Source organism: Schistocerca gregaria, chromosome 8 (assembly GCF_023897955.1).
Source record: "Schistocerca gregaria isolate iqSchGreg1 chromosome 8, iqSchGreg1.2, whole genome shotgun sequence".
NCBI lineage: Eukaryota > Metazoa > Arthropoda > Insecta > Orthoptera > Acrididae > Schistocerca > Schistocerca gregaria.
Genome location: NC_064927.1, coordinates 438,240,222 through 438,265,279, shown reverse-complemented (window position 1 = coordinate 438,265,279; position 25,058 = coordinate 438,240,222). Strand labels below are relative to the sequence as shown.

Sequence of the window (25,058 nt, the reverse complement as noted above, 5' to 3'; positions counted from 1 at the left end):
TTGCCAGCTGGATATATTCGACTTTTTTTAAAATCTTCATCTACATCTACATGACTCCTGTGCGAGTCACACTTCAGTGCTTGGCAGAGGGTTCACCGAACTACCTTCGGACTAATTCTCTATTATTCCACTCTCTAAGAGAAAGCTGAAAAAAGAACACCTATATCTTCCCGTACGACCTCTCATTTCCTTCATTTTATTACGATGATCGTTTCTCCCCATGTGGGTCGTCGTCAATAAAACATTTTCCCATTCGTAGAAGAATGTTGGTTATTCAAACTTCGTGAGAAAAACCCGCCACAACAAAAAAAACATTTGTTTTAACGAATTCCTCATCAAATCCTGTGTCACGTCCGTGACGCCCTCTCCCCTCTTCCTCGACAGTATAAAACGTGCTGCTTTTGTCTGAACATTCTGGATGAACTCTGGTAATCCTGACAAGGATCCCACACTGCGCAGCAGTACTCTGTCAGAGGACGGACAAGCATAGTGTAAGCAGTCTCTTTTTCGTTGGCCTTCCCCACAACGTATTCTCTGTGTTTTTTCCAGTGTAAATTGTTCTTTCCCTACAGCTTACCCCTATTTTTCTCAGTATTTCGAACTTCTTGTACCATTTTACACTGTAGAACGCTTTCTACAGGTCGACAAATCCAGCGAACGTGTCTTGATTTTTCTTCAGTCTTGCTTCCATTATCAGCTTCAAGTCAGATCTACGTCTTTGGTGTGTTTACCTGTCCCAAAGCCAAACTGGCCGTCGTCTCACACATCCTCAATTTTCTTTTCCATTTTTCTGCATATTATTCTTGTCAGCAACTTGAATGTATTGGCTGGTCAACTGTTTGTGCGATAATCCTCGTACTTGTCGGCTCTTGCTGTCTTCGGAATTGTGAGAATGAAGTCTGATGGTATATCGCCAGTCTCATACATTGTACACACCAACTTGACTAACCGTTTTGCTGCCACTTCCCTCGATGATTTTGAAAATTCCGGTGGATTTTCCCTTATGTGATATTTAAGTCTTCCAAAACTCCTCTAAAATTTTGCTTCTAACACTGGATCCCCTATCTCTTCTACATCTACTCTTGTACCTTCTTGTATCACGTCAGAGAAATATATCCTTCATAGAGGCTGTCAGTGTCTCTTTCCGTCTATCCCCTTTCAGGGACACAACCACTCTCAAACAACACCCAGCGTCGCCGGGAAAGGTCACCAAACAGTTCCCAATGGTGTGGTCTGTCACCCTTCGAAGTTCCCACAAAGTTTTTGTAGCACTTTTTAATATATAGAGGGTCTATCAAAAAGGGCTTCACAACTTTCAAAATTATTATTAATTTAACGTACAGACATGGTTTTGGTGTCATTTTACCTGAACAGTTTAAAAGTGACTTTCGTTAGCTGAGTGGGACACATCCTGTCAGAAGTCTATTCCTTGTCAAACTCTTTGCAGCATATCAGGCGTGACTTGTTTAATGGCGAAGTAGATTCCATCTCTGAAAGAGAAGCTGGTGAAGATGGAATAAACAAGAGACTTTTGATGATTTCCCAAAAGAGAAAGTAAGGACGTATCAGGTTCAGTGAAAGTGGGGCCCGTGCAATTGGCATGCCTCAGTCCATTCCCTTAGGTGGAAAGCGGACACTTAGGAAATTTCGGACGTCTTACCAAACATTTAAAACTGTATTACCCTCCAAGACGACACAAAGTTTGAGCAGTATGAATAAATTTCTGACTTTTCAAAGCTGCGAACTCCTTTTTGATGTACCCTACATTAAACTTTCACATTATCGGTTTCAGCAAATAGTTACCGTCTTCAGATGTGATAACTCCAACGAAAAGGTTCGTACATGCTATAAGAAATAGAGTAAGGCACTTCGAATTTGAGGACTTATTTTCATTGACGTTATGATGTACGTTCATTTCAATAATTAGTTCACTTCATGGTGTTGTTAGTGCCTGACTGATATATGAAATGTATAGAGTAAGACTTATCTCCACATTGTGAAACATCTAAATCTACACACCCGTTCTTCAAACAGACGTGAAGTAATTTAGCATTGTACCTCATGGCAGGGCGTATTCACGTTTCCATCATGTGCGGAACGTGGGAAGAACGACTGCTGAAACGCATCTGTGCTCGCTGTAATTACTTGTGGGAGTGATACAAAGGCCGAAATGTGTTGCTGCATTCTTCCCTTGCTACTTATCTTTAAGATTTCAGTATTTGCGTGGCACTCACTCCCGGGTCTTGCTGGCCTCCTTTGTTTAGTTATCCCCTGTTAATCCTGGTTCTCACATAGTTGAGCAGTATTGCATGATCGCTCGTTTGAGTGTTTTGTACAAAATCGACTTTCCAGGCTAATTCCACTTTTCCGCTATCTTGTCGATGAACCGAAACCCATCTCCTGCTTCACCTACGACTGAGGTTATGCGATCTTTCCATTTCATATTGACACAAATTGTGCCACCCACGAATTTGTATGCGCTAACTGAATCCATTTCTGGCTCACTGGTGTTTTGGTGATAGAAAATTACATTTCTGGGTTTTGTGAAGTGCCCAGTTCCACCTTTCAGTATATTCAATACTGAAGTTGCCCAGCTCTGCACCACTTCTAAATCTCATCGAGATTCTCCTGGATTTTTGCGCAACTCTGATCACATAGTTCTTCATTACAGATAATTGCCTCATGTTGATAAGGTCTCGTGATAGAATTATACTCCTGAAGCCTGTCGCAGGTGGTGTTTGCTACGCCGTGTCACTGTCTTCTTGTCGATAGGGGATGGTGTGGTATCGGTCTCATACCGGTCTGGTTCCAAGTAATGAAACTTGTTTTATTTTGAAGTCCGTGCAGGACGGAGACAAGTATTGCTCATTGGAAACTATTATTTTTGGAAAATCCTCAACCCCTTAGCCATAGGCCGTATCATTTTTAGCTAAAAGCCACATATTGAACTCGGTGGATATCCAGCTGTAACATCTTGCAAGGCGCGCCTTCGTTACAGAATTATTATGTCTGTTTTACGAAAGTGTTAGTGAAACGTACGTACCAACCTCTGTCACAGTAGATGAGGGTGCAGAATGCACCTAAGCCATCTTCTGCACACAAACACACGTTGCATTGCTCCATGTAGGTTGTGTTGGGGACACAGCATTTCCCTGCAATAGAATACAACAATATTGAAAATAGCCGACATAACTATGAGGAACTTCTGCCCATGAATGATTTTATTGTTCGTTATTTTCATATCCCATGGATCATGCTCCTGATAATTATGCACTTGGGATCTGAAACTTCTCAGCTTGTATACAGTGAAACCGTTTGCTTAGTTTATAATTGAGTTTCGTTTATGTTTTAAACGGTTAATTGAAATATAGCATAAGCACGTACAAACACACACACACACACACACACACACACACACGCATACATATATTAATTCATAAAACCCGCTGTGCATTAGAATAACAAAAAACTGGGGGTATTTTTAAGGCTACTGAAATGTTTCCAAAAACGGAGACAGAAACATCAGATAAACCATTTTAATTACTTTGTTGGTACTTGCTGCACAAGGTCTGATGGAGAACAACACTAATTGTTTTAGATTTTCATTGCCTGCACTAGGAACCGCTGGTCAACAGAATCAAGTAGGAGTGAATGTTCTGTATCATACATTGCCTTTCCCGCAGGACCTCGTACAGATGATATATTTATATGCGCCATATACTTTTTCGAATGAAGTGAGTGCGTTTTAAGTTAATTTGAAATTACTTTATAGAGGATATAAATAACTTGATAAAAAATTACAAATATAATTGGACAATGCTGATAAAAGGATGTGTGCATTAGTATATTTTCTAAGACAGCAAATGGTCTCAACACTATAACGATAAATATATTTGAGTATAGTTGAATTAGAGGTACTGATTAATCTGATTTGAGTAATGTTTAATCAAAAGCAAGAAGGGAAATGTTTTAGATTGTCGCTTTGTCGTACTGTAGTTTGTGGTTTTCCTCAGCGTTCCATCGCAGGGTTTGTTGTTATACCCTTTAATGACTACCGTCACACTCTCAAGACGCTATGTTCACAGATGACGCGGGTGCAGCTGTTAAGAATTTAGATCATGAAGTGAAGAAAATATCAAATAACATTTGACAGTAAATAACGTTCAGAGTTAATAGACGGACTCTCAACTATAATAAAACACAATACTTGCAATATTCACCGTAGAGTCCATAAGGGAAAGTGCTACATTCCAATAAAGGAAATGTTTTGTCCTCCTCCATCCATCAAGCGAGCGATCTCAAAGTAAATTGAGAGACATTACAAAGAGCGTATCCGGCTATATCGTTAGAGATTTATGTCTCTTGATCCTATGATCCTATAGATCACGTCCTAGGAGCAACTTTTATAAGAGACAGTATGTTAGCTGACTCTTCCCAGCCAAGCTAGGCGTCGTTTAAAGATGGCTGCACAAATGAAAGGTGAGAGCATTTTGTATGTAATGTGAATTATCTATCATTCAGTCATCTGTTCCACTGTACAGGAAACAGGCTGAGCATAACTGAAGTTTCTTATTCGCTTCTGACATATCTTCCTCTACATCAAGTTACACATTCTTACGATTTTCATGTTGAAAATCACTCTGTCAGTTTTCTGTGACAGGTAGTATAGCGGTCATCCGTCGTATCAGTATTGTTATTGAGCGTGAATGCTGGGAAGCTGAGGTGGTTTTGCCACAGCTACAGGAGGCCGAGCTGAGGAACTGGTGTGGGTGGCTTTGAGATGCCCTAAGGCGACAATTAAACAGCGTTGTGTCGATACATATTTACTGGTTGCGGTTTTTTAATGTTGTTTTCTCCAGTGCAGCAGAAAACATGCTGAATCGCATACTCGAGTGTGACGAAGATTGTGGATGCAGTACTTTGCCGGCTGCGGGCATGGTGTAGGTCATGATCAAAAAGCGATATCATGCATGTAGTCGGAACAAGAGGCTGTAGGCGCAGCCCTACCAAGGTTCTAATTAGCAGCTAGTTCGGCCTACATCAGCGCTCTCGAATATGGATGTGCGCTTTTAAGTGAGCATCCACGACGCATCGTGACTGAGGTAGCGTAATGAAGCCGATGTACTGCTCTATTATACCTTGTATACGCGATACAACCGCTACCTGTATAAGTGCATTTCGCTGTCCTAGGACTTTCGCTATCCTGAGTGTAAGTGTAGAAGAATTAGATGATCTGCTGAATGGAATAAACAATCCAGTTAGTACAGAATATGGACAGAGAGTAAATCGACGAAAGTAATGAGAAGTAACAAAATTGAGAACAGCGAGAAACTTAACATCAGCATTGATGGTCACGAAGTAGAGGAGGTTAAGGAATCCTACTACCTCGAGAGCAAAATAATCAATGACGTACGGAGCAAGGAGAGTAGCACACGCTATACGGGCAGTCTTGTCCAAGAGAATACCAGCATCAAACATAGGCCTTAATTTGAGAAGGAAATTTCTGAGATTGTGCAGTTGGAGCACAGCATTGTATGGTAGTGCAACGTGGACTGTGGGAAGACCAAAACAGAACAGAATCGAAGTATTTGAGATGTTGTATTACAGTCGAAAGTTGAAAATTAGGTGGACTGATAACGTAAGGAACGAGGAGGTTCGGAGCAGTAAAATGGTTCAAATGGCTCTGAGCACTATGGGACTTAACATCTGAGGTCATCAGTCCCCTAGACTTAGAACTACTTAAACCTAACTCACCGAAAGACATCACACAAATCCATGCCCGAGGCAGGATTCGTACCTGTGACCGTAGCAGCAGCGCGGTTCCGGACTGAAGCGCCTAGAACCACTGGGCCACAGCGACCGGCTCTGCACAGAATCGGAGAAGCAAGGAATATGTGAAAAACACTGAGAAGGAATGGGAACAGGACATAGGACATCCGTTAAGACATCAGGGAAAGACTTCCATGTTACTAGAGGGAACTATAGAGGGAAAAACCTGTAGAGGAAGACAGAGGTTGGAATACATCCAGCAAATAATAGAGGACGTAGTTTCCAAGTGCTGCTCTGAGACGAAGAGATTGTCACAGGATAGGAATTCGTGGCAGGCACGACCAAACCAGTGAGAAGGCTGGTGATTCAAAAAACAGTACTTTAGTACAAAACAAAGGAAAAACTATAACAAAATAAGAAAAATACACTGTAATATACGTACTTATGAAGTACTAGTTTCATGATCTTAGTATATTGGCGTCTTGTGCTCAGCACGAGTGTCGGGTAGCGCATTCCTTTTAACCTTCGTTGGTTTTCTGCGTTGTTCTGGCCCTGGTATTCGAATTTGTGATTACGCATCGACTGCATCATTGAATGACTTTAGCCTACTGATATGTACAACAAACGTTTTAGTCAGTAAATGGAGGCTGGGGAGGTCATTTCTATTGCTTGATACGATCTATTGTATTGCATCGAAGGTTTTCCGTTTTCGCTTTTTGTGTGTAACGATTAGTAACCTGCCGGCCGGAGTGCTCGTGCGGTTCTAGGCGCTACAGTCTGGAACCGTGAGACCGCTATGGTCGCAGGTTCGAATCCTGCCTCGGTCGTGGATGTGTGTGACGTCCTTGGGTTAGTTAGGTTTAAGTAGTTCTAAGTTCTAGGGGACTGATGACCACAGCTGTTGAGTCCCATAGTGCTCAGAGTCATTTGAACCAGTTTGATTAGTAACCAACACTCATTCGTCAACTCTGAAATGTGGAAGCTGACTTACATACTGTCTTATGCGTTCTTATCTTTGCAGATCTTTCATGTGTCCTCGTCTTACTGTTTGACTAGTTTCATTATTTTATTTGCAATTTTCTTCGTTGTTGACATTGTCACTTAACTTAGGTTGTAACGTATCTAAGAGAAATGACGTTTTCCGTCTTGTATGGTGAGAGACCAGTACCAGTATTGGCCACGGAATTAAACCGGTACTAGTATTAGCCATGGAATTAAACGTTCCAATCACAAATTGGTGACATGTGTCCAAATCTGTATACTGGCTGTTAACATAATGATTCATTATCTTCGAGGTTGTTGCATGAATGTGTTTCGTTTGTCTGTTTATTTCTGGATGAAGGGACTTTTCTATAACTTGCGAACATGAAGTGCACAGCAGGCATGTTTCATAAAATCAGATAAGACGTGTGTACCCTGGTCAGTAAGTAAAGTTTCTGTTATGCCTAATTTAAGGAACAAATCAGTCATTAATGCTGAAGTTTCTGCAACAGCTTGTTGGTGAAGCATTGCTGTCATACATACAAACCACGGAAACAGAAAATCTGTGTCTGGCGTACAGCACGCTGGCAGCTCTGGACCGCGCCCCCTACCCTCCCTTGCAGTCCGCCAGTCACAGAGTTATTTTATTGAAGCTGTAGAAAATAAGAGGTAAGAATTTTTCAGGAACAGAGGCTAGGGTAAATGGGAAAAAATCCTTATTCGGTACTCTTGGTAGTTATTAGGACAACAGGTGGATTGTGTTTGCTACCTGAGACAGTTCATGCACAGGTGCAAGACCTTACAGTAATTGCGAAATTACCTTCTGGGGCAGCCGGCGGTTTCTTCTGGGCCGACTGCGGCGTCTTCACTCCTGAAACAAGACGAGACACGTCAGTCTGGTTGTAAAATCGGCCTGTCTTACAACTGTGCTTACCTTCATACTCTTTTCATGATATTTAAGTATAACGCTTCACTTTTTATCTCTAAATATACATTGTAAGCATTCTTTTTCTACTCTATGGCCGTTTCTGCTTTTTTAGTTCATGTCCTAAAACCTACCTTGTTTTAATATGAAGTAAAAGCGAAAGGCCAAAGATGGGACAGATTTATTTGTAATATCATCTCTGACCTACATAGAAGGTTTGTAATAGTTTACAAAGGAAGGGAACGTCTTGATAAAACGGAGAAAGTTCTAGCCTTATAAAAATCCAATATCAGAAGAAGAAAGGAAAATACACTCCTGGAAATGGAAAAAAGAACACATTGACACCGGTGTGTCTGACCCACCATACTTGCTCCGGACACTGCGAGAGGGCTGTACAAGCAATGATCACACGCACGGCACAGCGGACACACCAGGAACCGCGGTGTTGGCCGTCGAATGGCGCTAGCTGCGCAGCATTTGTGCACCGCCGCCGTCAGCCAGTTTGCCGTGGCATACGGAGCTCCATCGCAGTCTTTAATACTGATAGCATGCCGCGACAGCGTGGACGTGAACCGTATGTGCAGTTGACGGACTTTGAGCAAGGGCGTATAGTGGGCATGCGGGAGGCCGGGTGGACGTACCGCCGAATTGCTCAACACGTGGGGCGTGAGGTCTCCACAGTACATCGATGTTGTCGCCAGTGGTCGGCGGAAGGTGCACGTGCCCGTCGACCTGGGACCGGACCGCAGCGACGCACGGATGCACGCCAAGACCGTAGGATCCTACGCAGTGCCGTAGGGGACCGCACCGCCACTTCCCAGCAAATTAGGGACACTGTTGCTCCTGGGGTATCGGCGAGGACCATTCGCAACCGTCTCCATGAAGCTGGGCTACGGTCCCGCACACCGTTAGGCCGTCTTCCGCTCACGCCCCAACATCGTGCAGCCCGCCTCCAGTGGTGTCGCGACAGGCGTGAATGGAGGGACGAATGGAGACGTGTCGTCTTCGGCGATGAGAGTCGCTTCTGCCTTGGTGCCAATGATGGTCGTATGCGTGTTTGGCGCCGTGCAGGTGAGTGCCACAATCAGGACTGTATACGACCGAGGCACACAGGGCCAACACCCGGCATCATGTTGTGGGGAGCGATCTCCTACACTGGCCGTACACCTCTGGTGATCGTCGAGGGCACACTGAATAGTGCACGGTACATCCAAACCGTCATCGAACCCATCGTTCTACCATTCCTAGACCGGCAAGGGAACTTGCTGTTCCAACAGGACAATGCACGTCCGCATGTATCCCGTGCCACCCAACGTGCTCTAGAAGGTGTAAGTCAACTACCCTGGCCAGAAAGATCTCCGGATCTGTCCCCCATTGAGCATCTTTGGGACTGGATGAAGCGTCGTCTCACGGGGTCTGCACGTCCAGCACGAACGCTGGTCCAACTGAGGCGCCAGGTGGAAATGGCATGGCAAGCCGTTCCACAGGACTACATCCAGCATCTCTACGATCGTCTCCATGGGAGAATAGCAGCCTGCATTGCTGCGAAAGGTGGATATACACTGTACTAGTGCCGACATTGTGCATGCTCTGTTGCCTGTGTCTATGTGCCTGTGGTTCTGTCAGTGTGATCATGTGATGTATCTGACCCCAGGAATGTGTCAATAAAGTTTCCCCTTCCTGGGACAATGAATTCACGGTGTTCTTATTTCAATTTCCAGGAGTGTATATGTTGTACTTGGTTTCGTACATTACTGATGATAAAAGTGGGACATATGCTGCTGTTGTTGTGGTCTTCAGTCTAGAGACTGGTTGGATGCAGCTCTCCGTGCTACTCTATACTGTGCAAGCTTCTTCATCTCCGAGTAACTACTGCAACCTACATCCTTCTGAATCTGTTTACTGTATTAATGTCTGGGCCTCCCTCTACGATTTTTACTCTCCACGCTTCCCTCCAGTACTAAATTTGTGATCAATCCCATGATGCTGCTACCAACTGATCCTTCTTCTAGTCAAGTTGTGCCACAAATTCCTCTTCTCCCCAATTTTATGCGGTACCTCTACATTAGTCACGCGATATACCCATCTAATCTTCAGCCATTCTTCTGTAGCACCACATTTCGAAAGCTTCTATTCTCTTCTTATCTAAACTATTTATCGTCCATGTTTCACTGGTATACATGGCTACACTCCATACAAATACTTCCATAAAAGGCTTCCTGACACAGAAATCTACGATGTTAAAAATTTCTCTTCCTCAGGAACGCATACTTAGCCATAGCCAGTACACGTTTTATATCCTCTCTACTTCAACCACCATCAGTTATTTTGCTCCCCAAATAGCAAAACTCATTAACTACTTTATGTGTCTCATTGCCTAATCTAATTCCCTCGCCGTCACCTGATTTAACGGGAGTACATTCCATTTTCCTCGTTTTACTCTTGTTGATGTTCATCTTATGTCCTCCTTTCAAGACAATGTCCATTCCGCTCAACTGCTGTTGCAAGTCCGTGGCTGTCTCTGACATAATTACAGTGTCATCGGCAAACATCAAACTTTTTCTCTCTTCTCCACGGATTTTAACTCCTACACCAAATTTTTCTTTTGTTTCCTTTACTACTTGCTCAATATGGAGATCGAATAACATCGAGGAAAGACTACAAACTTATCTCACTCCCTTCTCAATCACTGCGTCCCTTCCATGCTCCTTATAACTAGCATCTGCCATTAACATATACGTAACAAATACTAATATCTCAACAAAATGTTTCCTCCACGTTGCAAAGGATTCCTACAGCTGTCCATAAATTGCTCCATTACTCGCTTCGAAACAGATAAATGAATAAATTGACATCATGACACAGCAGTAACTACATAAGAGTTATTACAGTGGTATGCAAGTTTTTTTATTATTACTATTTTTATTATAATGGTTAAAAACAAATCATTAAGTTCCTGAAGTAGTCAAATTTCTGCCACTTCAGAAGTAAAGAGTGCAGCAATGATGTAATTTACGAACAGTAAGTGTAGTGCACCAATCTCAACTTGACGTCGAAGGGAGTTGGCCGAGCGGCTGTAGGTGCTACAGTCTAGAACCGCGCGACCGCTACGGTCACATGTTCGAATCTTGCCTCGGGCATGGATGTATGTGATGTCCTTAGGTTAGTTAGGTTTAAGCAGTTCTAAGTTGTAGGGGACTGGGGACTGGTGACCTTAGAAGTTGAGTCCCGTAGGGCTCAGAGCCAATTGCACCGTTTTTTTTTTTTTTTTTTTTTTTTTTTTTTTTTTTTTTTTTAAGGGATTTCGTGTGTGCACATCAAGCAAGTGACGCAATGGAGAGGAGTAATGCAGAGGAAGCATGCCCACCATCACTATGGATAGTTGGCTTCCTTTTCTGAGAAGAAGTTGTGGGTAGCACTTACGATGCACCACAAAATCCTTCGCCACCGACGGTACGGGAGGGAGGCAGGAAGGGCGGGGTACTAGGTAATGACTGATTGCACTCAGAGGTGACGGGCAAAGATAGGTTGGGAATCGCTGCACCAGTGCCTACCTGATGAAGCGCGATTCCAGATGCTGGAGAGCCAGGTACACAGCTCAAGGTGTTTCTAAATTAAATAAAATGTTTCAGGGTTTGTGATCGCATTGTCAATATGTAAAACTACCGAAGTTTCGATAACTCTTGCAAGTGCCCTACTTCAGGGTGATTTTGGTTACTGAGACAAAAACACATTGTAGAAGGTCACTTGCAGCAGTGACCGAAATGTTGGTAGTTTCACACATTGTCATTGCGGTCACAAGCTTGGGAAAATTGTATTGATTGTGACAATGGCCACCGAAGCCTACGTTTAAACGTGTTTCTAAGTGTTAAGATATTTTCCCGCACTATTCGCTGTTGACGCGCTATTAAGACAGTGGGTGACAAGTGTGATGTCAGTACCTCCTGAGTCGGTTTAATGATGCCAAGGGTCTCCTGCGACTGGGCTGCCGAATGTTGTTGTAGTGTCACAAGTGCAATCGCTGCGTGGCGGTGCAGTAGCTACTGCGGTAACAGCTTAAACGCTATGGTCTATTAGAAGTCAGTTCCTTGAACAAGGTACAATCCGTACACTCGCGGTTCAGCATCTGGTGTGGTTCTGCACTCAGCCGTGTAGCTACCGAGTACCGCGTAACTCGTTAGCGAGCAGAGGCCAGATTGTTAACAACAGCTACCCACTTGCGATGACTACTATGAGGGCATTTGTGTGGTCCAGCATGGAACTCGTGCTCGTGTACATCCGGCCCCTGTACCACGTACGTTAGGCCTAGAATACGTTCATGGAGTTTTTTGCCGTTAGAGCTATGTTGCAGTGAGATGTGTAATGTTGAGCACTGCAACGACGTTGACTCGCAGTGCTACGAGATGCGACAATAAGGTAATGAGACTGGTTTTCTTTGCAAGATGTTGCAACCCTGCAGGCTTGCGTAGGCACAATATCTTTGACCTTGGTCTATAAGCTGCTTCTAGGCAAAGCAGCACATCGATGCAACTGCTCAGTCTTGAGTTGTGCTATAATGAGTTAACACGTGTTTGTGTCTCTCGTCACGGATATGGAACCGCACAATATTGCGCGACGGTATGCCATTTGTTTTAGCGTTAAACTGGGTGAAAATGCTACGACAACTTATGTCAAAGTCAAAAGTGAAATTCGTGCTTGTGTGCTTCTTTGATTCCAAGGGAATTGGCTCCTGGACAAACAGTTAACCGATATTACTACAAAGAAATTTTAGAAAGACTTCGTAAAAAGTTCTTCGTGTCCGTGCCAACATTGCTGATAACTGGATTCTGCATCACGATAATGCGCCGTCCCATATTGCTCTGTCAGTACAGCAATTTTTAACCTCAAAACAAATTTCATTACTACCAAATCCACCTTATTCACCAGATATCGCTCCGCGCGACTTTTTTCTAACCAAGAGCCAAAACGGCGGTCAAGGGACACAATTTTAAAACAACACAAGATGTCCAAAAAGCTGTGACGAGGGTCTTGGAGGATATTACAGAAGATGATTTCCAGAAATGTTACCATCAATGGCAGAAACGCTGGAAAAAGAGTGTGCAATCAGAAGGGAACTACTTTGAAGGAGACAACACTAACTTGACTAAAACGGTAAGCAACATTTTTTACACATCAGTCTCATTACTTTATTGTCGCACCTCGTATATTGAGTAACGTGCTGATATCTCCTGTTAATGTCTCTCTGTGAGCGGCATGACGATATCGGCGCTGTATAAACGCCATTGAACTTGACCCTGATGACCGTGGCCCCTAGTCTCTCGCTGTTCGTGTGGCACATGTCTTTGTGCATGATGATAACTGTTCCAACTTTTTTTCACGGCCGGTCGTAATTCGATGCAGAAATACGGAGAAGAGAGATTGTCTACAAGTTGTATGCGCGCTCCATGGTGCAACTGCGCTACGACGCGTGTTATGAATCGAAAGTGGAGATGTCCTCTGTTCACTGACATGTGTTCCGCCGGAAGTACTGATGAATAACCCCGTATGGCGTAGATATGCCTATTCCAAGCAAGTATGAGCTACTCACTGCCTGTCCCTCTACTCAGCTGCACCAAACCCTTCTCATCAAAGGCTCCAGGAATGCATACATTACAAAGCAATGACTTTTAATTCAACTGATGTTTTATACGTAGCATTTGGTCTTTAATAAAATTTATTGATTGGTTAAACACAACATAGGAAAATATAGATTGCTCTTTACCGCAAAGAAAACACGTCAACTTGGAGACAGATACGATTAAAAGACGCTCAGATATAGCTTTCGGCCACAGCCATCGTCAGTAAACACACACACACACACACACGCACACACACACAGAAAAGCAAGCACACCTCACGCACATACGACCGCCAACTCAACCATTTCGGGCCAAGCAGTTGCTTGCTTACTTGCTTCTGTGAGTGTGTGTGTGTGTGTGTGTGTGTGTGTGTGTGTGTATGTGTTTGTGTGTCTGCGTGTGTGTTGTCTGTGATTGTGTGCGTGCGTGCGCGCGCGCGCGCGCGTGTTTGTGTGTACGTGTATGTGTGTATGTGTGTGTGTGTGTGTGTGTGTGTGTGTGTGTGTGTCTTTACTAACGAAGGCTGTGGCCGAAAGCTATATGTGAGCATCTTTTAATCTTACCTGTCTGCAAATTGATGTTTCTTCTTTACAGTAGCTAGCAATCTGCCTTTTCCTATGTTGTTGTTATTCCTTCTTTACGGTAAGTTCAAATGGTTCAAATGGCTCTGAGCACTATGGGACTCAACTGCTGTGGTCATCAGTCCCCTAGAACTTAGAACTACTTAAACCTAACTAACCTAAGGACATCACACACATCCATACCCGAGGGAGGATTCGAACCTGCGGCCGTAGCAGTCGCACGGTTCCGGACTGCGCGCCTAGAACCGCGAGACCACGGCGGCCGGCTACGGTAAGTAGCAATCTGTCTTTTCCTATATTGTTGGTATTCCTACCTGGAGTTTTCATTATTTGATACTCTGTTTCATCTCTGTGGTTAAGTGATTTGTAATTCAAGGGCGTGCTAAAAAGTAATTTTTCCTTCTTTTCTCAGTATCGGCTGAAGTATTACATATACTCCGTCGACTTTTCCGTTTAGCTGACGCAAGTTGCAACCTTCTACCGATTACAGGGATTGCAACTGTAGCATGTAATGTGGCACTCTGTAGCGTAACTATGTCGATGCGTGAGAAACAGCGCGCTGTAATCGAGTTTCTAATAGCTGAAACTTTCTTCCACACATGGAGTGTGCGCTCCTTCAAAGAACACTTTCGAGAGCTCTGACATCTGCGACAAGTCAACGCCTTGAGTTCACTGTTATCGATTATCCTCCGTACTGTCCAGATTTAGCTACAACCTATATTCACCTGTTTGCAAAACTTGAAGAATACTTTCGAGGACTTCACTTTAAAAGAGATGAAACCTCACAAGCAGAGGAGAGGTTGTAGCTCCTTCGACAAAGTGAGACATTGTTGACACCGTCAATGTACAATGTCTTTCTTTGGGCGAAATGTGCTGGTCGCGAGGGTGAATGTTGAGAAATAAATATGTAGACATCATAAGAAAAAGACATCGTAAATAAAGATTTTGTTTAGCAAAGTTTCATGAGACGTAACTCATGTTTATTTCTGAGGTGCTTTAATTGTTAAATATTTAAGTGAAATATGGTATCATCTAGTAAAATGGGTGACTGAATCGAAATATTCCATCTTTATAGCTCAGTCACTTCAACAGGCTCCTTCTAGAAACTCTCTGAAATGGAGTGTTACAATTTTTTCATATCACACTTTGTTGTTGGGAATAAATGTTGCCAACATTAGACATAACTTTTACAAAGGGTAATCAGAACAGAAACTGTTAATCTCATACTAAAAAGGGATCATAAAGTAGTCATGGAAAGAAAAATGAAATTTCAGACAATGGACTGTTCTAGATGAAAGTATATATTATGTTACACTAGAACGAACTTTAATATGTGAAACTCCATGTTAAAAAACAAAGAGCTTTCTGTCAGAAATATGTATGTTACTATTCACGGAAGAATTTATTTATCCTCGTTTCTGTGGTAAAAATAAAATACGTTATAAATGACTTTTGTGCCAAATAAATGTTTTAGTGAATATGTAAAATTTTTATTTTATGATTGAATGTCTGTACCTACAGTCTGAAGAAAGGTACATATAAAATAACTCTGATTTTTCATAGTACAAAGCGGAGCACTTTGATAGTACGAAATTTAACAAACCTCTTTTGTTGCGACAAGCCATACGTGTACATGCCCAGACACGTGCCGGAAGACACGTACATACGTTGCAGTCTTCCATCTTCTTCTGGCCGGGTATGCACCCTGTATAAAAATAAACTGTTAATTATTACAAATTTTTAAGAAATACACAATTTTAAAATAATACTCAGTGATACTGGTGTCTACATGTTGATTACGCCTGTTCAATTCAGTCTGTGTACTATCGCTAAGTAATTAAACATATGTAAGCCATGAGAGGTGTTCGAAAGAAAAGATACGAGACAAGACTGTGGGTGTAACTGAGGTCTTCATTCATAAGTAATCACCAAAGGTTCTGAGCACAATTATCTCACCGTTTCACGAGCCGAAGGTTTAGAGAATTCGTGTGGCTTTAACAGGAGCCAGTTCTCCATTATGTCCTTCAGCTCGTCGTCCGAGTTGAAGTATTTCCATTTGCGACGTCTTTTTAGCGGACCAGACACATGGAAATCGCAGAGCGACATGTCCGGGCTGTAGGACGGATGCTCCCACCTCAAGTGGGCCATTAAACTTTGTGTGACCTTGGAGACGTGAGGACGCGAGTCTTCGCAGAGCAGAATCGCTCCTTCCGTGAGCAGTCCACGACGTCTGCTATTGAGTTGTTGGTTGTTTTTGGGGAAGGAGACCAGACAGCGAGGTCATCGGTCTCATCGGATTAGGGAAGGACGGGGAAGGAAGTCGGCCGTGCCCTTTGAAAGGAACCATCCCGGCATTTGCCTGGAGCGATTTAGGGAAATCACGTAAAACCTAAATCAGGATGGCCGGACGCGGGATTGAACCGTCGTCCTCCCGAATGCGAGTCCAGTGTCTAACCACTGCGCCACCTCGCTCGGTCTGCTATTGAGCGACTCACATGGGTGTCTCACGGTAAACGTCACAGTTAATGGTTTTTGCGTGGTCGAAGAATTCGATGAGTATCGCATATCGGACGCCGAAAACGACAGTGAGCAACAGCTTGCCTGCTGAGGATCTAGTTCACATCCTTCTCAACAGAGTGAAGCACCATCGCAATGTTTGTATTAGCCTGTTTCGGGTTCTAGTATGATAAATTTACGAGAATTACAGTATTGCTTGAATAAATGCTTCAGGAACTTTTTGCTGCAGCAAGAGTCCAAGACCAATGTAGTCAAGATTGTCGCCACCGGAAATCACGTACGCGTTTGGGCGTTGGGGAGCGAACAACCAGCAGTACAAACTTTTACCGGCAGGAACCTCTAGTTGTTTATCGACCAAGGAGTTTGTCATCTATAGAGATACTCTAACGCTGTAAACCTGAAGTCAGCGCGAATTATGCTCTCCGCCTTATTGTGAAAGTCAAAACATTATGAACAGCGTATGTGTATCCTTCCGTTATTCATCGAAATTCAAGCTCAAATTTGTGAAAACATGATCAATCGTCTTACCTACGGATACACAAACAGAAGTGAAAAGCGTCCCATTACATTCTACAGGTAAATGTTTCAGCTTAAATAATAATTTTTGTTTAAATGTGGACCATTCGTTTCGATTTTTGCTCCCATTAGCTTCAAACTATCATTTTTGTAGTATGTTACACTGCCAAAATAATAATACTGACCTTACGCCTTATCATAGGAGAAAGAGTAAGGAAAGGGAAACCTACGTTTCTAGCATTTGTAGACTTAAAGAACGCTTTTGGCAATGTTGACTGGAATACTCTCTTTCAAATTCTAAAGGCGGCAGGGGTAAAATACAGGGAGCGAAAGGCGATTTACACTTTGTACAGAAACCAGATGGCAGTTATAGAGTCGATGGGCATGAAAGGGAAGCAGTGGTTGGGAAGGGAGTTAGACAGGGTTGTAGCCTCTCCCCGATGTTATTCAATATGTATATTGAGCAAGCAGTAAAGGAAACAAACGAAAAATTCGGAGTAGGTGTTAAAGTTCATGGAGAAGAAATAAAAACTTCGAGGTTCGCCGATGACATTGCAATTCTGTCAAAGACAGCAAAGAACTTGGAAGAGCAGTTGAGCGGAATGGACAGTGTCGTGAAAGGAGGATATAAGATGAACATCAACAAAAGCAAAACGAGGATCATGGAATGTAGTCGAATTAAATCTGGTGATGCTGAGGGAATTAGATTAGGAAATGAGACACTTAAAGTAGTAAAGGAGTTTTGCTATTTTGGGAGCAAAATAACTGATGATGCTTGAGGTAGAGAGCATATAAAATGTAGACTTGGCAATGGCAAGGAAAGCGTTTCTGAAGAAAAGAAATTTGTTAACAATCGAGTATTGATTTAAGTGTCAGGAAGTCGTTTCTGAAAGTATTTGCCTGGAGTGTAGCCATGTATGGAAGTGAAACGTGGGCGATAAATAGTATAGACCAGAACAGAATAGAAGCTGTCGAAATGTGGTGTTACAGAAGAATGCTGAAGATTAGATGGGTAGAATAGGGGAGAAGAGGAGTTAGTGGCACAACTTGACAAGAAGAAGGGACCGGTTGTTAGGGCATGTTCAGAGGCATCAAGGGATCACAAATTTAGCATTGGAGGGCAGCGTGAAGGATAAAAATCGTAGATGGAGACCAATAGATGAATACACTAACCAGATTCAGAAGGATGTAGGTTGCAGTAGGTACTGGGAGATGAAGAAGCTTGCACAGGATACAGTTGCATGGAGAACTGCATCAAACCAGTCTCAGGACTGAAGAGCTCAACAACAACAACAACAACAACAACAACAATAATAACAATAATTAGCAGACCTGGAAAGATGTCGTCGATTTTGTTCCGACGATGGGATACGCTCTGTGGGGGATATCAGATGTATTGATAATCGTTTCAACGTCGTCCGCCAACAGAGAGCGCTGTGACATACTTACCAGGGCCAGGGCGCCACCTGTGTTTGCCATTTAATAGGGAATGCCCACAGCCAGAAGGCTCAGCGTGGTGCAAACGTGTGAAGCTAGCAGGTAAATATGTGACGGAGACGCACTCGTGCTTACCGCAGTCAACCGAGTTTCAAAGGCGGCTTATTGTGGCCTTCCAAGTGACGGGATTGTAATTTCAGAGAAAACGCCCCAGAGGTGTGACATGCTGTATCTGTTGTGCAACGATGCTTTGTGTGAGTGGTCACGTGACCACTCTCACACCTGTAAACGATGTTCTGGACGTCCACGCACTACAAACGCCCGCCGGGATAGTGGTATTTTAATTGCAGCAACGACAGATCCTACAGATAGCACAGCACAGGTAAAAGGCCTTGTGAGCCGGTTATTAGCAGAGGAAGTACGGACACACCCAACTCTAGCCCGTCTTCCACCCACGCCAGCATCGACGTTCACGGGTCGACTGGTGCCGTCAGAGGATCGTGGAATATGGAGTGGCGCGCCGTGGCATTCAGCTACGAAAGCAGTCTCTGTCTACAGGCAAATGATGGTCGTTCACACGCATGGCATAGACCTGGTGAGCGCTGTCTCGCAGAAGGCACTCGTGGTGTTTGTGGAGGGCAAGCTAACCAGCACTATGTGCAGAATGTTGCTAGAGCCGTTCTTTTGCCGTTCTCGGAACAGGAACGTGATGTGTTGTCCCAACAGGATAATACCCGCCCACATGCTGCCCGTGAAACTCAACGTGCCCAGAAATACTTACAGCAACTTCTCTGGCCAGCAAGATCTTCACACTTGTCTCCAATCGAATGTGATAGGACGAGAATTGACTCGTGCTTCAACCAGAAACTCTTACACAATTACGTGAACAGGTAGTGCAGGCGTGGAATAACGTGTGCGAGGACAGAATGCGCCATCTGTACGATTGAATGGTTTCCGAAGTAATGGTCTGTGTTGCCGCTGGTGGATGTTACACCACGTATAAGTGTGGGTGTTTCAGCATGGGTCAGTACCTGGTACCTCAGAACCGCTGTTGCTATTGATATGTGTGTGAAATCTTATAGGACTTAGCTGCTAAGGTCATCAGTCCCTAAGCTTACACACTACTCGACCTAAATTATCCTAAGGACAAACACACACACCCATGCCCGAGGGAGGACTCGATATGCTATTGATATGTTGCAACAATAAATATTGAGTAAACTGGAAACTCTAAAAGGGTGTACTAAATTTTTTCCGGCAGTGTACGTACATCCACGAAGGACAGCGCAAGGAAAAGCTATTGGGTGAAGATATTATGATGAAATATAGCACAACAACCATATACGGTACAGTAAGTTCTGTATATTCTCAAAGTTCGGTTTGATCGAACTTCAATGCCATGCGTTCGGAGCAGTGTCTGGTATATTTCCGTCGTTTCTCTCATCCATGCAGAGTGTAAGTAATTTTTCGTAATTGACTGCAATGTTTTAGTGTGTGATATTTTTGTATTTTACAGAATGTGATGTCAAATTTGTTTTCCCTTGCTGTTAGCAGTTGGTTTCACAGTATTTGTGCACGCTTTACACATTTTATTACACTGTTAACGATTAAGATGTTGTGACTAGGCAACAATTGTTTCTTTTTCGATGTTTAGCATATAAGCCTTTTTATATGTGATTACTCTGTTGGGTGCTAATTGATATGATGAAAGATTTTGTTTATTTTGGGAACTGCAATTTTATATGTATGTGTTTTCCAGTGTTATCAAAAAATGTTCTCGCTACAGACGCACTAACCCATGATTGTTCATACAGGGTGTTTCAAAAATGACCGGTATATTTGAAACGGCAATGCAAACTAAACGAGCAGCGATAGAAATACACCGTTTGTTGCAATATGCTTGGGACAACAGTACATTTTCAGGCAGACAAACTTTCGAAATTACAGTAGTTACAATTCTCAACAACAGATGGCGCTGCGGCCTGGGAAACTATAGTACGATATTTTCCACATATCCACCATGCGTAGCAATAATATGGCGTAGTCTCTGAATGAAATTACCCGAAACCTTTGACAACGTGTCTGGCGGAATGGCTTCACATGCAGATGAGATGTACTGCTTCAGCTGTTCAATTGTTTCTGGATTCTGGCGGTACACCTGGTCTTTCAAGTGTCCCCACAGAAAGAAGTCACAGGGGATCATGTCTGGCGAATAGGGAGGCCAATCCACGCCGCCTCCTGTATGTTTCGGATAGCCCAAAGCAATCACACGATCATCGAAATATTCATTCAGGAAATTAAAGACGTTGGCCGTGCGATGTGGCCAGGCACCATCTTGCATAAACAACGAGGTGTTCGCAGTGTCGTCTAAGGCAGTTTGTACCGACACAAATTCACGAAGAATGTCCAGATAGCGTGATGTAGTAATCGTTTCGGATCTGAAAAATGGGACAATGATTCCTTTGGAAGAAATGGCGGCCCAGACCAGTACTTTTTGAGGATGCAGGCACGATGGGACTGCAACATGGGGCTTTTCGGTTCCCCATATACGCCAGTTCTGTTTATTGACGAAGCCGTCCAGGTAAAAATAAGCTTCGTCAGTAAACCAAATGCTGCCCACATGCATATCACCGTCATCAATCCTGTGCCCTACATCGTTAGCGAATGTCTCTCGTGCAGCTAAGGTAGCGGCGCTGAGGGGTTGCCGCGTTTTGAATTTTGTATGGATAGAGGTGTAAACTCTGGCGCATGAGACGATACGTGGACGTTGGCGTCATTTGGACCGCAGCTGCAACACGGCGAACGGAAACCCGAGGCCGCTGTTGGATCACCTGCTGCACTAGCTGCGCGTTGCCCTCTGTGGTTGCCATAGGCGGTCGCCCTACCTTTCCAGCACGTTCATCCGTCACATTCCCAGTCCGTTGAAATTTTTCAAACAGATCCTTTATTGTATCGCTTTTCGGTCCTTTGGTTACATTAAACCTCCGTTGAAAACTTCGTCTTGTTGCAGCAACAACACTGTGTTCTAGGCGGTGGAATTCCAACACCAGAAAAATCCTCTGTTCTAAGGAATAAACCATGTTGTCCACAGCACACATGCATGTTGTGAACAGCACACGCTTACAGCACAAAGACGACGTACAGAATGGCGCACCCACAGACTGCGTTGTCTTCTATATCTTTCACATCACTTGCAGCGCGATCTGTTGTTGAAAATTGTAACTACTGTAATTTCGAAAATTTGTCCGCCTGAAAATGTACTTTTGTCCCAAGCATATTGCAACGAACGGTGTAGTTCTATCGCTGCTCGTTTAGTTTTTATTGCCGTTTCAAATATACCGGTCATTTTTGAAACACCTTGTATCAAGAGAACGTTTTACAGTGGCTTAGAAGCAAGCAAATAATACAGGAAGAAAATCAAGTCTCTGCAGCAGCCGAACTGTCATCTCAAGCGAAGAAATAGTGGTTTCAGTCCTATGATAAAGTTGTTGCAGAAGAAGAGAGTATTTGAGTGGTTAATAGTGTATCTGGTGTAAATGAAGACCTGCTATGTCATTTTGCCGAGACAAAATTTGTGTCGTTCTTACAAAAAATGGCGCAGCTTTGAGGCCGTCTGCATTAAAAATTAACGTTTATACTGCAACAATATATGACTATGTCAAGGCTACGCTAGACACTTGCTTGCCACATCCTAGAAAAATAAGTGAACAGTAGCAAAGTGTAGCTCTGGCACTTGGATTCACAAGTGATGAGAAATGTATGCTCACAGGATTCCCTTGATTGAATTGTCACTGAGTTCTGAGTACGAGTGTAAACAATACTGTACACGACATGTCAATGGTTCCTTGGTAACCTTCGCCATACACTGCACAGTGACATGCAGGTTATGTAGATGTAGACGAAGGATCTCGTGGTACGAAAGCATGTGAGGTGCCGACAAGGTAAAACTGAGGACTGTGGTTGAGTAAATATTTACCGACGACGAACGACGATTTTGTACAGTTGGAGGAAGCGTCTAACCATATTTCCGTGTACTTTGTACTTTGGATGTAGGACTTCTTTAAGGTCGGAATCAGTCTTTTGTTAAGCCTATGAAATTCTGAATAAATTCTCACACCAAACTGATATATACGATTTCCAATGTTGAGATGTTATATGGGCACGATCCGTAAGCCAGTAAATTAAAAAAAAAAAAAAAGGCCGCACGGGGAAGCCGCGCGATCTAGGGCATCTTCTTCGCGCGACTCCCTCTCCCCCCCCCCCCCCCCCCCCCCCCCCGTCGGAAGTTCGTGTCCCTCGGGCATGGGTGTGTGTGTGTTGTTCTTAGCGTAAGTTAGTTTAAGTTACTGAACCATAACACAAATTTCAAATTCTTCAGATTGAAAAAAGGAAGTGTCGTACAATGGCTGCTTTGCCTTACAGCTTAATGTCAACAGCGTAGCGATAGTAGAAGGAAGAAGCGTTAAGTTGAAAGCCGCAACCTGGAACAGTCGCTAGACAATGCTTCGGAAGGAACACGTCAATCGCCGAACTCACCCCAAGCGGCCTGGACTGATACGATGAAGAGCACCACTCCGCATAGTGAGAGCGCCAACTTCATGGTGGGTGCTGCGTCAGCGTTGGCGATTCTGGCGTAGACTGCCCCAGGGGCCGCTGCCCCGCCCTATATACCTGGCGGTCTATTGTCCCCACCCCCGCTACTGTGCAGCGTTTATGGCTTCAGAGGCCGAGGTGTGGAGTTGCATTTCGCATAAATGTTCTCACCTCGATACACTGCCATTTCTTCTCGGAAATACATTTCACTGTATGTCTTTGTGGGGACGTAACGCCGCGAAGTTGCCCGGAACATTATCGTTGCCCTGAGGTAGCTCAGCTAACCTCTCTGTGCCTCTGGTTAGTTCGCTCTGATTGGGATTTGCGACAACATGCTTTGTAGCTTGTAGGGCAATAAAATATATTTCCATGGAATTGTATTACCTGCTAGTGGTTATTACACGTAACTATTATCCCGAGTATCGTACTTCCTACATCTTTATTTCCGTTCTTTGGTTGGGTGGTATGAAGTAAAGAGATATGCATATTACAGAAGTCGTTATTATGAGTGACTTTTGACCAAAAGAGGTACCTAAGAACTATTGTTTCCTTTTTCTAAATTGAGCTATTTACTTTTATAATGATTTTCGACCAGTTCTTGAGAACTTGAATACAACTCTACCGCAAGTCGATGTTTGTAATGAAAGGCTCTGCATCAATAACAGTCAGGGGATATGTGAAATGTGGGGAGAAAGTGTGCTGAGACAACGGAGATTCCCTTTCTTGTCTAGTGGACAAACTTTGCTGTCTCGGAAACACAAACGATGAAATCGGAATATGCAAGAAAGATATCGTAATAAGAAGCGCACGAGGCAAAAATACTTTCTACAAAACGAAAGAGAAAGAGCTGCTAACGTTCAAAAACATGAAGCTTGAGACGAGGAAAAGATTAATGAAAAGCGACCTTTTGAATACACCTCTGTAACGGTGGCAAACATTGACAACGAGGAAGAGAAAAAAATGAATAGATTAGAAGTTTCTACAAAGTGTTAGTGCGGAAGACTGTTAAAGACCAGATGGAGTGATCTAGTAAGGAATGAATATGTCCAGCAACAAGTCAGCGAGCTAAATAGTCCAATAAAGAATTTAATGAGCGGAACAGATAATGCAGTAGGGCATACATCATGTCGTTACTGAAAACTGCACTTAAAGGAGCCATCGAAGGAAGAATCGCTGTGGATGGATAGTTACGAGTACACATCAGGAATGTCTCTGGGCGCTTCTCGTGGTCGTGCGGTAACGTTCTTGCTTCCCGGGTTCCCGGGTTCGATTCCCGGCGGGGTCAGGGATTTTCTCTGCCTCGTGATGGCTGGGTGTTGTATGATGTCCTTAGGTTAGTTAGGTTTAAGTAGTTCTAAGTTCTAGGGGCCTGATGGCCATAGATGTTAAGTCCCATAGTGCTCGCAGCCATTTGAACCATTTTGTCTCTGGGCAGTGTGACAGGACCACCGTTGTATATCCATAAATGGCCTGATATATAGGGTGAGCAACATGCGACTGTTTGCCGATGAAGCTGTGGTATACGGGGAAGTATCGTCGTTGACTTACTGTAAGAGGCTGCAGGATGACTTAGAGTTTCTCTTTCATGTGATGAGTGGCAGCATCTTTAAAACGTATCAAAATGTAAGCTATTACAGATGAATAGGAAAAACAATTCTGCAGTGCTCGAATACACGGTTAGTGGCGTGCAGTTTAACAGAGTCGCGTCGATTGAAAATCTAGACGTTACACAGCACGGCGTCATGAAAGGGAACGGATACGTAAGGTCGGTAGTGGGTATTTCACCTTTGTTATTGTTTTCCGTGAGGTACTTCAAAAATTACCTCAAAATCTCTAGGTGTCATCTTAAAAATAACGTTCTGTTTCTTAGAAAATCTTGAATCCAGTCACATATCTGGTGCAAGACAAGATTGGCGGATCACCTGTGTGACCTTCTCTACAGTGCTCTATATTTCACGGAAGAAGAGAGCGAACTGTGTTCGCAACATCTCTGTTAATTCTTTGAGCCCCACCAATATGGAAAAATACTCAGTTTTAAAATTTTTCACAATAACCGTTTAAACACTTAGAAATGAAGATCAACGACATTTTTGTAGTTTAGAAACAGTGCACCATTGAAGC

At 43.4% G+C, this 25,058-nt stretch overlaps 1 protein-coding gene across 1 annotated transcript in view; it reads right to left on the bottom strand.

Annotated features, from left to right (window-relative positions):
• Positions 1 to 25,058, bottom strand: part of LOC126285232 (serine protease inhibitor I/II-like) — a 109,647-nt gene that overhangs the window by 25,493 nt on the left and 59,096 nt on the right. The window contains exons 3-5 of the mRNA XM_049984530.1: positions 15,478 to 15,579; positions 7,571 to 7,621; positions 3,048 to 3,152 (exon numbers count right to left, since the gene is read on the bottom strand). Of these exons, the coding sequence (XP_049840487.1) occupies positions 3,048 to 3,152; positions 7,571 to 7,621; positions 15,478 to 15,579 (258 nt within the window). The remainder of the gene's footprint in view (positions 1 to 3,047; positions 3,153 to 7,570; positions 7,622 to 15,477; positions 15,580 to 25,058) is intronic.